The sequence below is a fragment of the Zalophus californianus genome, chromosome 1 (assembly GCF_009762305.2).
Source record: "Zalophus californianus isolate mZalCal1 chromosome 1, mZalCal1.pri.v2, whole genome shotgun sequence".
Lineage (NCBI taxonomy): Eukaryota > Metazoa > Chordata > Mammalia > Carnivora > Otariidae > Zalophus > Zalophus californianus.
The window spans coordinates 54,899,177-54,917,151 of record NC_045595.1 but is presented as its reverse complement, the minus strand read 5'-3'; the positions used below and the strand labels follow the sequence as shown (position 1 = coordinate 54,917,151).

Below are 17,975 nucleotides of genomic sequence, written 5' to 3'. Positions count from 1 at the left end.
ATTACAGGTGAGGGTTGGGTGCCCTGGGGTACTCATTCCTAGTTCCTGTGTCCCCAAGGAGGTAGCTGTGGTATGCAGCTTGGTGTGTATCTTCCAGAACCTTTTCCCTGTATTCACCTATGTGTATCATTCATTATGAGAGGAAAATGGATTCGGTATTGTTTGTGGAGTGGTTGTTTACATATGTTGAATCATATCAAACTGTAAGAAACCTGGCGTAATCAAAAGGAATGAGATCTTGCCATTTGCAACGACGTGGATGGAACTGGAGGGTGTTATGCTGAGTGAAATAAGTCAATCAGAGAAAGACATGTATCATATGACCTCACTGATATGAGGAATTCTTAATCTCAGGAACAAACTGAGGGTTGCTGGAGTGGTCGGGGGTGGGAGGGATGGGGTGGCTGGGTGATGGACATTGGGGAGGGTATGTGCTACAGTGAGCGCTGTGAATTGTGTAAGACTGTTGAATCACAGATCTGTACTTCTGAAACAAATAACGCAACATATTTTAAGAAAAAAGAAAAAGAAGAAGATAGCAGGAGAGGAAGAATGAAGGGGAGTAAGTCAGAGGGGGAGACGAACCAGGAGAGATGATGGACTCTGAAAAACAAACTGAGTGTTCTAGAGGGGAGGAGGGTGGGGGGATGGGGTAGCCTGGTGATGGGTATTAAAGAGGGCACATTCTGCATGGAGCACTGGGTGTTATGAACAAACAATGAATCATGGAACAGTACACCAAAACAAATTATGTAATATATGGTGATTAACATAACAATAAAAAATTTTTTTAAAAAGATAGTGAAAAAGATTTGGAGAGGGAAAAAAAAAAAAAAGAAAGAAACCTGGCGTAACTTGGTTGCATTCACTCACTGGTATCTTATAGAGATTTTTGCATATTGCTACATAGCGTTCTGATTTTTTTTTTTTAAACTGCTGTATGGTATTCCCATTTATGGGTATGCTGTCCTTTGTTTTGCTATCCCCCTGCTGAGGGACCTTTACAGTGTTTCTAATTTTTAGGCTCTACCAACAGTATTACATTGCACTTGTTCACACACCTCCTTATGCACATGCTTCTCTCTAGGGTAGATCTCACAAGGGGATTGGTGGCTCAGAGAGGCTCATTTTCAGTCTTCGTACCTGCTACCACAGTGACCCCCAAGAGGCCGTGACAGGGCACCTCCTCCTGGCAGCCCTCAGTGTGGGAGAGTTCGCCAACTGCTGGGCCATGTGCAGCTGTGAAGGGAGATTTCTGGAGGGAGCAATCTTTCCTGGCTCCTTCTTGCTGTAGAAATTTGGGTGGTCTGGGGGGCAGGGGGAAGGAGCATTCACTCCTCATTCTTTCATCTTCCACCATCTCTGAGAAGTCTACTTCCCCAGAAGGCAAAGACCTCTCCCGCTCTGTGCCTCCGTCACATGGAGGGAGTAAAGGAGCCAGATTTCCCATCTCCAGCCACCTCTAAGGAGCAGACCTGGGGAAAGTATGAATGATAGTGGAATTGCTTCCCCCGGGCCTCAGGAGGCGTGTTTCGGGTGAGCCCCACCCTTCCTAGAGTTTGATGTAAAAACAAATGTGAGGTGGTGAGCTCCAGTCTTCCCGATGTTTTGAGGTGGCCGCATCAGAAGAAGAGAGACTTGGAGCAGGACGGGAAGCTGAGCCCAGCTGTCCACCCGCCTGTCTGACTTCTCCCTCTCTTCTACTCAGAGATATTCAGGGGGTGTGGGTTAAAGGAAAGAGGGGGCAAAAAAGGAAAAGCAAGAAGGACATAAAAACAGATCCAGCTGTGAAAGGAGACAAAGGCTGTCTTGGCATGTCACTCCTCCCTGACAGCAGGCCCGGTTTTCAGACTAACTGAGACTTTTCAAGCTAAATACCAGCTCCCTGGAGACCCGCCCAGGAGTTCATGGCCTCTCTGAGCCACTTTGTCCCTCCACCTCCTCCTCCCTTTGTCTGAGTCCTGTTGTCACCACGTTTCCCCGACGGGTCCACCCTCGAGCACAGGCCGAAGTTTGCCCTGTCCTCTGGAACAGGCCTGTCCTGCCGTGATGCCCTCCCGGGCCCCGCCCAGACAGGTCCTCTTTTCCCTGGCTGCATGCATGGTCCAGGCGGCCTGGTCTGGGCCTTCTTGCTGGCTTCGTGCCCCCAGGCCTTGCACCTGCCACCTCGCCCTGACCATCTGCTTGAACCCTGGTTATTTCCACTAGACCAGTCCCCACCTCGCTGAAATGTCGACACATGCTTTCTCCATGCCAGTCTTCTCAACCGTTTTTGCAGCCCTGAACATTGGCTCCATGGCATGTGCTCACTCCTCCTAGTCCCTGGGAGGCCCTCCTAAACCTGCAGAAGCTTCCTCAGGCTGTAGCCTGTTCCTTCCCAGAAAACAACCTCGTCCCCTGGCGAACATGAACTCCCTCCCGTCTGCATTGTCTCTCTGTATCCTCACTCAGTTTCTCCCCGTCCCTCCTCTCAGCGGAAATGTATTTACTAAGTACTCACTGAGCACCTACTATGTGCCAGGTACCCTTCCAAGGGCTTAAGATACAATAGCCATAAGACAGACCAGGTGCCTCCCTGCCCTGGTGGAGTTTCTGCTCGAGTGAAGGAGATGTTCAGTTAGAAGGCTCCTAAGGTGGGTTTAGGCAGTGAAAGTGCTATAGCATCAAACACACAGAACAAACCTTGGTGGTGGGAGCAGGGTGCCTGGGGTGGGACGAGGGGGGAAATTTAGGCGGAGAGGCTAGAGAAGGCTTTTTTTTCCAATGAAAAAATTGGTGTTAAAATACACATAACATAAAAATCCACCATCTTGACTATTTTTAAGTGTCCAGTTCAGTGGCATTAAGTACATTCACCCTGTTATACAACCATCTCTACCATCCATCCACAGAACTCTTCATCTCCCCACTGAAACTCTGTCCCCATTAAACACTAACTGCTCACCCCCTTCCCCAGCCCCTGGTGGCCACCCGGCTGCTCTCTGCTTCTATGACTTTGACCGCTCTGGGGATGTCATGGAAATGAGATGGGGTCATATGGAATTTGTCCTTCTGTGACTAGTTTATTTCTCTGAGCATAATGTCCTCAAGACACATCCATGTTGTGTCCTGTGTCAGAGTTTCCTTCCTTTTTAAGGCTGAAGAATATTCCACTTGTATGTACACATCACATTTTGTGTGTCATTCATCCATCGATGGGGACTTGGGTTGCTTCCACTGTTGGGCTATTGTGAGTATTACTGCCACGAACATGGTGCACAGATGTCTCTTCAAGACACTGCTTCCAGTTCTTTTGTGTATGTCTCCAGAAGTGGAGTTGCTAAATCATGTAATTCTATTTTTAATTTTTTGAGGAACCGCCATACCATTTTCCACAGTGGCTGCCCCATTTTACATTCCGACCAGCAGTCGGAAGGCTTCTGGTTTCTTAGAGAAGGCCTTTATGACGGGGAGGAAACCTTTCAGCAGGGAGCTGAATGGTGTGAGCCAGGAAGAACTGGCAGGGTCTAAGGACAGAGCATTCTGGGCAGAGAACAGCAACCCAGAGGCAGGAAGGCGGGAATGAGCCTCAGGAGCTAGACCAGGTCAGTAGACGGAGCACAGGAGAGGGAGATGGGCTGCAGAGATTCTTTAGGACTTCCCTCAGCCTACAGACATACTCAAGTCTTCCCCACTCCCCCACCTCCCTTCCTGCCCACATCTGCCCTACACAACCCTCCCTGACCTCGTGAGCCAGGGTCTCCATGCTGTCCGCCTCACACCCTGAGCCTCAGCTCTGGTGGCCTCTTGCCTTGGGATTTCCCTCTTCCCTTGGTTTTCACTGGCGACCTTCTGTCCTGGTTTTCTCCGTACTTCTCTGACTATCCAACTCTGTGCCTCCACACCAGGCATTCACTTCCCAAGGCCCGAGCTCTTCCATCCTGTGCTCTGCTCAGGCAGCCCATTCCAGGGCAGCAGCCAGCCCTACTCAGGTGCTGTTGCCAGAGCTGACCTCCTGCTCTGACTCTTCTCTGCAGCCCCACCCTCCAGCCTCCAGCTGAACTTTTGGTCCCTTCTTGGAAGCCCCACAGATATTGTCGTCCCCCCTTATTCACAGTTTCGCTTTCCGTAGTTTCAGTTGCCTGTGATGAGCTTGATCTAGGAGCAAGTGATCCTCTTTCGGACATAGATTCAGAAGGCCAGTAGTCACCTAACACCAGGTCACAGCACCCACATCATTTTGTGTCACTTCATGTCATCATGTAGGCATTTTATCATCTTACATCCTCACAAGAAGAACCAGGGTGTGTACAGTACTATAAGGTACCATATAAGGTATGTTTAGAGAAGCCACATTCACATAACTTTTATTATAATTGTCCTATTTTATTACTAGTTACTGTTGATCTCTTACTGTGCCTACTTTATTTTTTTAAAAAGATGTTGTATATTTATCTGAGAGAGCGCCCACGTGCCTGCATGAGCAGGGGGGAGGGGGAAGGGCAGAGGGAGAAGCAGGCTCCCTGCTGAGGCCCTGCGGGACTCGATCCCAGGACTCCAGGAACCCAAGGCTCCAGGATCAATGACCTGAGCCAAAGGCAGCCGCTTAACCCACTGAGCCACTCGGGCGCCGCCTGTGCCTACTTTATAAATTAAACTTTATCACAGGTGTGTGTGTCTAGGAAAACACTATATACAGGCATACTGCGTTTTATTGCACTCTGCTTTGTTGTACTTCACAGACACTGCATTCTTCACAAACTGAAGGTTTGTGACAACCCTGTAGCAAGCAAGTCTGTTGGCACCATTTTTCCAGCAGCATTTACTCATTTCGTGTCTCTGTGTCACATTTTGGTAATTCTCACAGTGTTTCAAACTTTTCATCATTATTATACTTGTTATGGTGATCTGTGACCAGTGATTACGACTCAGCATTTTGTAACAATGGTACATATGTTGTACTTTAGAGTAATGCTTTTCACAGTTAATAGAATACAGTATGGTGTAAACCTAATTTTTATACACCGGGAAACCAAAAAACTCATTTGACTAGCTTTACTGCGATATTTGCTTTATTATAATGGTCTGGAAAGACTCACAGTATCTCCAAGGTATGCTCATGTGGGGTTTGGCACTATCTGTGGTTTCAGGCATCCTCTGGGAGTCTTTAGACGTACCCCCAAAGATAAAGAGGGTCTACTGTATCTCTGACTCAGCACATCCCAAACTGAACTCAGCATCTTCCCATCCCTTCCGCCTGCTTCCCCTCTTGTGTCTGCCATTCCGGGTGTTGGCACCAGATTCTAAAGATTTGAAATCCCTGGCATTTCATTTTCTATTGTCATGTGTTAATCACAGATCAAATGAAAATCAACAAACTCCAAGGCCTTTGGCCAGGCATCACGAAGGATTCAAAAACAAGTTCTATCCATTCTTCAAACCCACTTCAGCGTCTTTGCACTTGCAGTTGCCTCCACCTAAAGCACTCATCCCACCCTTTGCACAGCTGGCTAAGGGTTTCAAATTAAATGTCACCTCCTCAAAGAGGTCTCCCCTGCTCACTCTGCAGTGCTTGGTTGCAGCATTCCTGTCTACTTCCTTCCTCATACTTATCTCAAGCTGTGATTAGGTCTTTCTTTTCTGTTTACTTGCATGCCAGTTGCCTTTCCCCGTAAGAATAGCTCCAAGAGGGCAGGGCCACGTTTCTTTTTAAAATTTTATTTATTTATTTATTTATTTATTTATTTATTTATTTATTTATTTGAGAGAGTGCTCACGAGTGGTGGGGGGAGGGGCAGAGGGAGAAGCAGACTCCCCACTGAGAAGGGAGCCTGAGGTGGGGCTCCATCCCAGGACCCTGAGATCACGACCTGAGCCAAAGGCAGACGCTTCACCGACAGAGCCTCCCAGGCACCTCCAGTGCCAGACTTCTGTTCACATTTGTGTCCTCACCGCCTGGCACATAAAATAGTACTGAGTAAATATTCTTGAAAAAACTAATAAATAAACGAATACATTAGACTCAGTTCCTGCAGTCAAGTAAGGAAAACAAACTTAGATGCATGACAATTTAATAAAATGAAAACCCTTGTTTGGCCCTGTATAATTTACTTTGCACAGTGAGGGGCAGAGCTGGGAGCCAGCCCAGGTTCTCACCAGCTCCCCAGTAATGATGCAGAGGGTGTGACAGTTCAGGAGACTAACACAAGAGACATTTCAAGGCAGTGCCAGTGGAGAAGGATGAGGGATACAGACTCTCAGAGACCAGAGGTTCAGGTCTGGAGGCGGCCAGGGCACCTGCATGTCCCACACCCCTTGTTCAGAGTCCTGGAGGGCTTTGGGACTGTCTGGAGCCAACGGGCTGGGTACAGAGACAGTTAGGATGCCCTGACCCTCAGAACTTGTTCTGTGTCTTGATTTTCCTCTCCACTTTGTCTAGATGTGCCCGTGGCCCCAGTGTGGGATTGGGGCCTCCATCACACTCACCCTCCCTTTCTCCTTCCTGGTTTCCTGGCAGCTACTCTGTATACCTAGTCTGCAGCCCTGTTGCCCAGAGTTGGCTGTGGAGACCTGCAGCACCCCAGACTCACCACGTCAGGATCCCCAGCAGCGTGTGTCTGCTCACTGAAGTGTGAGCTCTGGCCTGTGTGCGTCAGCCAGCCAGTTTGTATGGAGCCCCCACAGGGCCCTCAGCCGTCCGAGGTGCCAGGAAAGAAGCCAGAGGGGTGCCCAACCATGGGGCACTCACAGCCAAGGTGGAGAGTGAAAACGCTGCTGACACGATAGTCTCTAAACCTTACATTTATGTTTTATGCTCTTTTCTGAATGTTCTATCTCAGGAGTTAAAAACAATGGCTGCCTGTGAGATAGAACAGTTGTGGGGAAGCCCCAGTGTCCTCAGCTGTGTGAGCTAAGCTCCGAACAGGGTAAGTGGCTCAAGTCTTAAGAGTCTGGGCAATCAGGGAGGCTTCCAGGAGGCGAGGCCTTAATGCTCCACAAAGGAGAGTAGGATGTGGTTAAGTGGAAAGGAGAAGGAGGGTCCATAGGAGGCTCAAACACACAGCGTGGAGTCCAGCCATTGACTGGCTTCTTGAGGTCATGGCTGGTCCTTTCTTGACCTGAAGTGAGATGGTGAGGACAGGAAGACCGAATATTGTATGAGCCATGTACTGGCCTTGTCATTGAGAACTTGCCAATCACAGTTACAACCACTCTCTTAGGATTCTAGAAGCTGAGAGAGCTCACAGGGGCATTTTAATATCACTCTGTTTTGTTTTGTTTTTTAAATATTTTATTTATTTATTTGTCAGAGAGAGAGAGCGCGCGGCAGGCAGAAGGAGAGGGAGAAGCAGACTCCCCGCTGAGCAGGGAGCCCGATGCGGGGCTCGATCCCAAGACACTGGGATCATGACCTGAGCTGAAGGCAGACGCTTAACCATCTGAGCCACCCAGGTGCCCCTATTTTGTTTTGTTTTTAATTGCGGTAAGAACACTTCACGTGAAATCTACCCTCTTCGTGTCCATTGACGGATGAATGGGTAAACAAAGTGTGGTCTCTTCATACAACGGAATATTATTCAGCCTTAAAAAGGAAGGAAATCCCGTCACATGATATAGCACGGAGGAACCTGGGGGACATTGTGCTAAGTGAAGTTAGCCAGTCGCAGAGGGACAAATACTGCATCATTCCATTTACACGAGGAATCTAAAACAGTTGAAGCAGACACTAGAATGATGGTTGCCAGGGGCTGGGAGAGAAGGACATTGAGAGTTGCAATTCAGGGGGTATAGTGTCCCAGTTATGCAGGAGATTGCTTTGTCTTACAGGAAGGAAAACTAAAGCTCATGCAGAAGCTGTCGCCTGCTGAGGGTTATCAGCAGGTTCAAGGCAAAGTCCGCAGTAGAAATCAGGTTTCCTGATCTCCTTTTAGGAGCCTTCCCAGATAACATGCTGCTTCTGTGAATGTGTTACAAACTGCATCCAGAACCAAAGATTCCTTCCAAAACTAAAAGCAGCCTGGCTTCAGGAGCTAGAATAAAACAGGTGTCAGCATGAACTGGAGGCAGCCACTGGGTCCTGGGGGAGCCAAGGGACTTCTGTCTGGTCCTGCCTTCTCCCCGCCTCCTCCTGGCTGGTGTTGCCTCTCTCTTACCGTCTTTATCCCTTCTCTGCCTCCTGTGGGAGCACAGCTGATAGCTGGGATAAAGATGAGCCGTGTCTCCCTGAGCTGTGTCTGAATTTCCCAGTGGCTGCTGAAGGCTGTGCTGGAAACCCCGACCTGAGTCCCCAGGGGCCTGACAATGTCTGTGATGGTGGTGCCTGGAGGAACTTCAGAGACAACGTTCTCCAGGAGTCTGGTGCCACCTGCGAGTCCTGAGCACTCTCCCTTCTCCAGATGTGACCTCAGAACACTCCAGCAAGCCCCCTCACTGGGACCCTCACAGGATTTCCCCAGGGCTTGAAACAGCCGTGGAAGGCAGCCCCTCCCCCCTTCTGGGTGGATTTTTCTTTCAATGGGCTGTGTGGCTGAGGAGGCTGGCAAATCTGGAGCATCAGGATGCCTGCCCTGGTGCTCTGCAACCCCCTTCCCCCCAGATTTAGTGTGTGACTCAGAGACACGGAGATTATAGGGGAGTTCTGGCACAGGGACCTGCAGGAACCGAAAAGGCCCAGAGGTAGGGAGAAACAAGGTGTAATACTGAGTTCTGTGAGGCATGGAAGAATATAGGAGAGGTGTCCGGAAACGGTCTCTAGGCTGAGTCACAGGCAAAAGGTAGGTCTTAATCTGTGCCTCAGTTTCCTCATCTGCAAAATGGAGGTAATAAGAATAGTACCTTGCTTATAGGTTGTTGGGAGGATTCAGTGAGAATACATGTAAAAAGCTGGAGCCATTCTTTGCACATACTAAGTGTTCAATGAATGTTAGCCGTTCTGTTAAGTAGGTATTATTACTATTATTACTACCACCATGTTACAGATGAGGTTCAGGGAAGAGAAATCACTTGTATAAGGCATAGGTGTAGGGAGGTGTGGAGCTCGGAATTTGAACCCAGGTCTTCTGACACCAGAGCACAGGCTCTCACCATCATTCTGAATGATAAGTTCTTTCTGCAAGTGCTGGGGAATCACAGGAGCCACTGGGGGCTGTGAGTGACAGCAGAAGGTGGCCACCATGACCTAGGATGGATTGGAGTAGGTGAAAGACTGGAGCTCCCAAAGAGCTAAGAGACAAGCTCAGTTGAGGGTGGAGGGATGCTAGGAGCTCTGGTCTAAGATGGGGGCCAGAAGGTTCATCACTTCTGAGATAGGGCAGTTCTAGTGTGGGGAAGGCCCAGGTAGGTGGAATGGGTGTACCTGTGGCAAAAGTCATCAGAGAAGGAGGGGTCAAGGGGCTGAGAGGCGGAGGGTCCTGGAGTGGGGAGTGGAGTGCCCTGGTAACTACAGATAGGGAGAACTGAGCCAAGCGCCAAGACCCCAGGCCATGGGGCTTGGCCAGGGGCTGGCAGAGACAAGTGTGGAAAGAAAAGAGGTGGCTGTTTAAGGACAGGGCAGGTGTGAACCCAGGAGGCCTGTAAACGGGGAAGGTGGTGAGAAACCAGGAGCTTTGGGAATGGTTTCTTCCTCTTCTATAAAGTAGGACATTGTGGAGAAGGACCGTGTGGCCCCTGGGCCTACTTGGGGCCATCCTGAGGGCCGGACCATAAAGCCGGGGGTTCGTTGGCCTGCTTTTCACAAAACAATAATTATTACTATGACTATTACACAGTGATAACAATGCCTCCCTCCTCTGTGGCTCTTCACTGAGAAGAGCTTTTCCACCTACAATCCTGTATGAGCTTTGCAACAGCCTCTAAAACAGCAGTTGTCAAAATCTTTTGGTCTCACATCTCTCTCCTCTTAAAAATGATTGAGGACCCCCAATTTTTTGTTTCTATGAGTTTTATCTGTCAGTATTTACCACATGAAAAGGTAACACTGAGAAAAATTTTAAACATCTCTTAATTCATTTAAGAGTAACAGTAATGGGTCCATTGCATGTTAACATAAATGGCATTTTTTATGAAGAATAACGTTTCAAAAAAACTTAGGAGCGTAACACTGGTTTCCCATTTTTGCAAATATTCATAGGGTCTAGCTTCCTAGAAGACAGCTGGATTCTCCCAGCTGCCTCTGTGCTCAGTCTGTTGGAATTGTTGTTTGGGCCAGCTTCACAGATGAGTAGTCGGAAAAGGGAGACGGAACCCCAGAGGTTCTCAGGCCACGCTTGAGGAACTGCTCTTCTAGAAGGAGGCTAAGCACCCACATGTAATAACCGGAGAAACTGAGGCATGGAGACAGAGGACTAGGGCTGCTAGCTCTTTCTGTGACTGCTACCAGGAGGGTTCCTAAAGGAGGACTAGCCCTCCCATCCTGGTCCCAGAATATCCTGGGGTTGACTGGCTGGTTTGCCTGGGGCCTGGGGAGGAAGTGCAGGACTGGGCGGCCCTGGGGAACTGGGAAGATAAGCTGCTTCGGCCTTGGGCAGAGGGGCCAGCGGTGGCCTGATACAACACTCACAGCGTCAGCCTGAGAAACGCGATAGCGCAGGCCCTGGCGCCCCCAGCCCCCACACTCCTGGGAGGAACCCTGTTCCCAGAAGTCTGTCCCTGGACACTGCCGTCAACCTCGCAGTTCATTTCCTGGTTAAACAAACATCTATATTAAATGGCCCGGTTGGGCAACGCCCAGTAGCAGCTTCTGAGGAGAGCCTCGGGCACATGGCCTGCCAGGCCCCCTTCTTGTCCGGCTGGTGAAGACACATCCATCATTGGCAGAGTCACTCAGGCAGGACAGCCCCGTGCGTCCCACCCAGAGTCTGCCCGTCTGGCAGGAGAGGTTGGGAAGGACGTGCAGAGTGGCCCGTGCCCCAGTCTGCCCCTGACAGCTTTGAGATCGAAACAATGGTAATGGTGACAACTCTGAACATTGGGGTGGGCCTGACCACTCCCATCCATCATCTCATCCTCCCGTCCTTGCACGGTGGGAGTGCTGACCTCATCTTCTGGGCTTGCCCTCAGCTGCATAGCCACTCGTGGCCTGGCTGGGATGTGGGTCCGGGCATCCTGACTTCCAGCATAGCTCTCTTTCCTGTTTAGCATGCTCCGAGGTAGGCACTGCTCCGAGGGTCGGAGATCAGAGGGAACCGAGTCAGAGGACTAGCCTGGGCACCCCCTGGAGTGCCAGACTCCTGCTACCGCCTTTCCAGCACAGGTGAAGAATAGGTGTTTCCAACTTGAGAAACCCTGCCATCTGTCATGAGCAGAGATGACATTTACCAAGTGCTTACTGTGTGCCAGATGCACTGCTAAGTGCTTGGTTGTTGAAGCCAGACTACCCGGTTTTGAATTTTGGCTCTGCCACTTACTAGCAGTGACTTTGGGCAAAGGTTAGAATTTACCTGCGCCTCAGTTTCCTCATCTGCAAAATGGAGGTAATAAGAATAGTACCTTGCTCATAGGTTGTTGGGAGGATTCAGTGAGAATACATGTAAAAAGCTAGAGCCATTCTTAGCACATACCAAGTGTTCAATGAATGCTAGCTGTTCTGTTATTAAGTAGGTATTATTATTTTATTTTATTACCGCTGTGTTACAGATGGGGCTCAGAGAAGAGAAATCACCTGTTCAAGGGCATAGGTGTAGGAAGGGGTGGAGCCCAGAATTCGAACCCAGGTCTTCTGACATCAGGGCACGCACTCTCAGCATCATGCTGGATGACAAGTGAGAATCGAGTCACAGGCCTCTGGGAGATAGGAGGTCATCTTGTCTTCATTTTATAGGGGAAGAACCTGAGTGTGAGATCTCCTGACCCCTGTCCTTTCTCTACAAGGTCATTCTCTTGATGGAAACTTGACCACAGGGTTTCTTAGCTGTTAAGTCTCGTCCTGGCAGAATATATTTTCCATTGCAAGGGTTTTGTTTACAAAGCCTTTTCACATGTGGGACTCTGCAGGAGCCCCTGCCTGGGAGGAGTGAGCTGCTCTTGTCCACAGAGCCCCACACTAGCCCTGCAGATGCAGAAGGCAGACAGTGAGTCACGATTCGGCGCCTGTGGAAGGGCGGGAGGCCAGGTGAGGCTGGAGGCCTCTGCAGGCCTCGCTGTTTTCCCCTCCTCCATGGATGCTGTGATAGCCCGCCAAGAGGCAGCAGTGAGATGCAAGAGGGAGACTGACAAAGGACCCAAGTTCTGCCCTATTTGGGTGGCCTTGAAGAGAATGAAATCTCCAAAAACACTATGCTTCTTAGCCAAGAAACTGTTAGGGATGGAGCAGCTAGAGAAGGGAATTCATTTATTGAATGCCTACTGTGTGCCAGGCACTGTATCTCATTTCCTTTATTTATTCAGTTGTTGATTGAACATCTCTAGTGCAAGGATAGCATCAGGTAGTGTGGTTGCTATAAAGAAGAGCAGAGCAAGATCAAAGGTTATAACAAGTGGCTCTCACCCAGAGGTGAGATTTTGCCCTCCCCCCGCAGAGGACATTTGGCAATGTCTAGAGACATTTTTGGTTGTCCCAACTTGGGGTGGGGGGTTGCTCCTGTCATCCAGTGGGTAGAAACCACAGATGCTGTTAATGATCCTACAGTACATAGGACAGCCTTTGCAACCAAAGCTGCCTGGCCTAAAATGTCAGTAGTTCCAAAGCTGAGAAACCCTGGGGTAGAGAATGACTTTGGGTGATCTTTATGTGGGTCAGGTGGTCATGGATGGGCACAATAAGGATGGGACTTTTGATCTGAAAACATCAGACAGTAAGAATGAGATCTGGGAAAGAGCATCACATGCAGAGGGAACAGCAAGTACAAAGACCTTGAGTCAGGAATGTATCATCAAAAAGGCTAGTGCACGAGGGGCGCCTGCGTGACTCAGTCGGTTGGGCATCTGCCCTCGGCTCAGGTCATGGTCCTGGGGTCCTGGGATCAAGCCCTGCGTCAGGCTCTCTGCTCAGCAAGGAGCCTGCTTTCCCTCTCCCACCACCCCCACTCATGTTCTCTCTCACTATCTCTCTCTCTCTCAAATAAACAAAATCTTAAAAAAAAAAAAGGCCAGTGCACGAGATCAGGCTGATTATTCTCCACCATATTTCAGATTAAAAAAAACTGAGGCTCAGAGGAAAGTTTGCCAGCCGCCATACAATTACACAATGTAGGAGCCGGGATTTGAACTGGATATGCTTCGTCCCAGAGTCCCTTTGCTTTCCACTACCTCAACTGCTACTCTCAGAGGCATGGCTCAGCCTTCATTTTGCAGTTGAGACTTCTCCCCTATTTGACCCTGTAAATTATTTTTTTCTTATTCCATCCCTGAGCACTTGGTTCTGGCCCTGGTTTCTACCTCAATAAGAAAAACCACAAAGATAATGATAGCCATTACTTCTGTAGTGCTTACTGTGCACCAGGTGCTATTCCGCGTGAGAGATATCTATATAGATACATAGACAAGAGATAGAGAGATCTCTACATATGCACTCATTTGGTCTGCACAATATGCAGGTTTTAGGTACCCTTATTCTGTTGTGCCCGTTTTATCGATAGGAAAATTGAGGTATAGAGAGAGGCTAAATGACTTGTTCAACTAGTAAAAGGCAGAAGTAGGATTTGAGTCCAAACTACCTAGTTCCAGGGTCTGTGCTCTTAACCATAACACTGTGTAGTTGCTCTCTCAACAGGTAGTGAGTTTCTAGTCATTAGAGTAGATCATTCACTTGACCAGTGGCTCTTTGAGTTTAGTCACACATAAGTTCAGCATAGAAGGGAATTTAGAGGTCACTTTATTCAGACATGGAAAGACTGTGGCCCAGTCTCAGAAAGTGACTTGAACAGGTTGTACCAGGAGGCAATGGTAGAGCCGTAACCAGAAGCCAGGTGTCCCACCCAAGTGCCTTCTGCTCCGCTGTGGGCCACCCCACCCCCAGACTTGCCTGCACATTCCTGGCACCTGCTGTCCTGTCAGGCTGCCCCATAGTGTCTTTGCTCTCCGGGATGCCAACCAGCAGCTGTGTCTGATATTTGTCAGGTTTGAGGCCACAGAGGAGGGGCCTGCTTGTGGCAGAAGGCCTAGGCATCTGCCTCAGCCCCACCCATCCTTCCTGTTTATAGATATAATCTCAGTTATTCCCAAATCTCACAGGTGCAGAAGCTGGGCCTCAGTGGGTTAAATGGCTCACCTCCTGAGGTAAGCCAAGACAGTGCTTCCCAAGTGGAATGAATATTTATTCATCCTTTCATTCACTCATTCATTCTTTCAGCCAATGAAAGCAAGCCTACTCTATGTGAGGCACTGGTAGTGCATGGGTGGAATTTATGGTTCCTGCCCTCCCAGAGAGACATACTCGGTATCCTGAGAGGAGAATGCCCCAGAAAGAATACCTAATCCAGCTGGTTCAGGCAGGGGGTCAAGAAAGCTTCCTTGGAGGAGGGATGGATACCATGGCTAAGTCTTGAAGGGTAACTGGGAATTAGCCAGGCAGAAAAGGGGAAAAGGACACCAAGGGGACAGCACATGGAAAAGCAAGAAGCGAGAGCCCTCTCTCTGTGCAGAGAACCGCAGGCAGTTCAAGGTTGCGAGGCCTGTGGGTGGATGCCAAGACCACACAGTCGTGAGAGGGGCCCCTAGTGAGCACTTACTGTGTGTTGGGCAGTGTGCTGAGCATCAGCTCAACAACCTTCTGAGTTAGATGCTTTCAATATCCACACTTGCAGGTAAGGAAACCGAGGTGCCGTGAGGTTGAAGATCTTACGGGTAGTGAGAGCCCAGGAATGGGCTGAGAAGTACATGGATTTTTGCCTCCAGCAGTTGGCAGTTTCTTCTGTAAACCGGAGGCTTGCGGAGGTGGGGTCTCCCTTCCCCTCTGAATTGGTGCTGTGCCTCCTAATGACTCTGTTCCCTCCTTGCAGCTGGAAGGACAGTCTAGAGCCCATGTCATCGCACAGGAACTGCTGTCTTCGGAGAAAGCGTGAGTCCCCAAGCAGCTGCCTGTGGCCTTGAGATTGTTAACAGAACGTCACCCCTCCCTGGCTTAAATGGGATGGGAATTAATGCAAACTCAACCCTCTTTCCCTCTGCAGATACGTGGAGATGCTCCAGCACTTACATCTGGTGAGTTAATCATTTCCATTGTCCAAAACTCATTGCCCTTTTACAAGGCTGTGTTATAAGAGGCAGAAAAGCAGTAAGGAGACAGAGGTGATTTCGATGAGCAGAGGCTTGGCAGCAGACAGATGTCCACCAAGGCTTTACGTGGACGTCTGTCTCCTGATTCATGTGCTTCAGGGGGTGAATGGCACTGTGCTTTCCGCGGGTGTGTCTCTCTGCCTGGACCAGAGCTGTATGGGGGGATGTGCTAAGGTTTCTGGAAGGATGTTTGCAGTTTCCTCAGCCCTCTTGTTGAAGGAGGCAGAAGGAGGCAATGGGTCATTGCTGTGTGTGCGAGTTGAGGTGCGTATGTTAGAGTACGTGTGTGGGTGCATGCGTGTTGTGGGGGGTGTATACATGTGTATGTATGTTTAGGTCTGTATGGAGAAGAGGGTATGTTACCAGTGTGACAGGGCAGCTGGGGTAGAGAGAGGCTTTCTCAGTCATCCCAGCACTGGGGCAATAACACCTGAGCCCACGGAGAGGAAATCCTCTGGACTTTCAGAGGAAAGGAGGCCAGACTTGGAGACTACCTGGGTATCAGGCACTGCCACCCTTTCCAACCCACAAAACTGCTTGGAAGGTCTCCCTTTGCAGTCAGTCCAGTTCAGTTCAACAAATATTTTTTGAATACTTGCTGTGTGACAGGAGCTGGGAAGTAGAAAGTCAGATCAGGCAGGTCCTTTTCCAGGAGCTCTCTGGCCAGTGAAGGAAACAGATTAGTAAATGAGTAATCATCTGGAGCACAGGGGGAAGGACTGACAACCTGGGGGAATCTAGGCAGACTTCCCTGAGGAGGTGACTTTTGGGATGAGTCATAAGGAGGGATGAAGGAAGAGGGTACAGCTGAGATGTGGGAAGTGAAGGAACATCAAGGGCACCTGCTCTCTGAGGTCTCTAAGCCATTTCCAGTCCCCTAGTAGTTTAGCATCTGATTCCACACTGTTTCGCATCGTTCACCACGTCCATCCAAGAACATCAGAGCTGGGAACGTCCACCCTGGAGATTTTGTCTGTGGTGATATGGAGGCCCAGAGAGAGTGACTGAGCCAGGGTGAACACCCTGTACTCCCAGTGCACCGTCATGGGTTAATCCTGCATCTCCCAACTACCTTTGGTCCTGCAAGGACCTCTCTGGATGCAGCAGATCACTCAGCACCAAGCCAGGTCTCCTGCGGAATCCAGCTGAGGTCCCAGTCAGTGACATCACCCTACTGTCACATTGCTATGTGAGCAAGGGCCCCCAGGTCCCTGGAAGCAGGAGAGAGCACTAGTCTGGTCTGTGCACCCAGCCCCTCATTTTTGCCCTTTAGAATGAGAGCTTTGTCTTCATTATTAAACCCAAAAACCCTCAAGTATGAAGTGTACCACACTCTTACACCTAAAAGATTTCTTTAGGAAGGGCAGGAAGAGGCACTCTCCTGTTTTTTCTTCTCTCTCACTTGCCTCTGAGCTGGCAGCATGACAGAGAGGCTGGGCTTTTTGTTTTATGACTTTGTTAAGAGGGTTTTAACTGGGAAACTTCCATCTGTGTTTGCACTGCTTCCTGCCAGTTGGAAAGATGCTGAAACCGCTGGTAATCCATAATAATATCCTGAGGAGAAAAAAAAAAGAGCCCATAAAAGTCACAACTCATAAGCTAGTTTCGGGAAATTGTGGTCCAGAGCTACATTTATGACGTCAGTGTGTATAGGGACAGAAGTGACAGAAAAGCCCCAGTGTGACTCCAAGTCCTAGCCAGGGACATGAGTCTAAAGGAGACCCATAAACTTCAAGACATTCTCCACCACTCCCAGTCTGGATCCATCTCTGAATGCTAAGATTGGCAGGTTATCTCTCAGAATTCCTCCTTATAGATTTGATGCTATTGAACTCCCAAGGCTCCCAGTGATGGGAAGGGCTGACCATGCATTCTGAACCTCTCTAGCTAGAAAGGTCTCTGGCTCCATTATGCTGTTTTGAGGGGGGAATGGGGTGGCCTCTGGCCTTCTATGTTTGTGATTCAACCCTGTACTTGTGAACTGGTAGACAGAGCTAACTCAGGGATTACTAAAAGTTCTGGTCATCCAAAATTGAATCCTGATGGTCAAGATCCTGTTCTTGCATAGCCTATTAACTAAGAATGGATTTTGTATGTTTTGCTTATTTTATTTATTTATTTAAGATTTTATTTTTTTATTTGGGGGGGTTCAGTGGGGGGAGGGGCAGAGGGAGAGGGAGAAGCAGACTCTCCACTGAGCATGGAGCCTGACTCATGGGGCTCCATCCCAGGACCCTGAGATCATGTCCTAAGCTGGGGTTAGCCACTTAACCAATTGAGTGACCCAGGCACCCCTATATGTTTTAAATGTTTGTGAAAAAAGACAAAGAAGATGCATCAACTGTACTAAGAGTTTTCCATATATTCTGGATACTACACCCTTGTCAAATATATAATTTGAAAAAAAGAGGTGAAGAATATATGACTGAGACTGTGTGTGGTCCACAAAGCCTTAAATATTTATTGTGTGTCCCTTTACAGAAAAGGTTTGCTGACTTCTGGTTTAAAGACTCCCTTCTATCCTTCCAGGAATCCAGTCATAAATGCATTCATCCCCCTGCCCATCTATCTGTATAATCAAATTCTCACCCACTCATGTAACCAGCTTTTCACCCACTCGTCTGTCCTTTAATCTATCTATGCCCCCCTATGGCACATCTGCGCTCCCATTCATATCCCCGCCTCAATTCACCCACTGTTCAGAGGTCTACCCATCCTCCCATCCGCCCATCCTCCCATCCACCCATCCCCCATCCATCCAACCATCCATCCACCTGGCTTAT

The 17,975-nt window shown here is 49.1% G+C and overlaps 1 protein-coding gene across 4 annotated transcripts in view; it reads left to right on the top strand.

The window, feature by feature from the left end:
• The window catches only part of FGD5 (FYVE, RhoGEF and PH domain containing 5), a 118,954-nt gene that overhangs the window by 52,896 nt on the left and 48,083 nt on the right, over window positions 1-17,975 (top strand). For 3 of the 4 annotated variants that reach the window (XM_027586446.2, XM_027586444.2, XM_027586443.2), the window contains exons 4-5: window positions 14,916-14,974; window positions 15,087-15,117. The exons of the other annotated variant lie outside the window; for it this stretch is intronic. In XM_027586446.2, coding sequence (XP_027442247.2) covers window positions 14,916-14,974; window positions 15,087-15,117 — 90 coding nt within the window. The remainder of the gene's footprint in view (window positions 1-14,915; window positions 14,975-15,086; window positions 15,118-17,975) is intronic. 4 annotated transcript variants of the gene reach the window in all.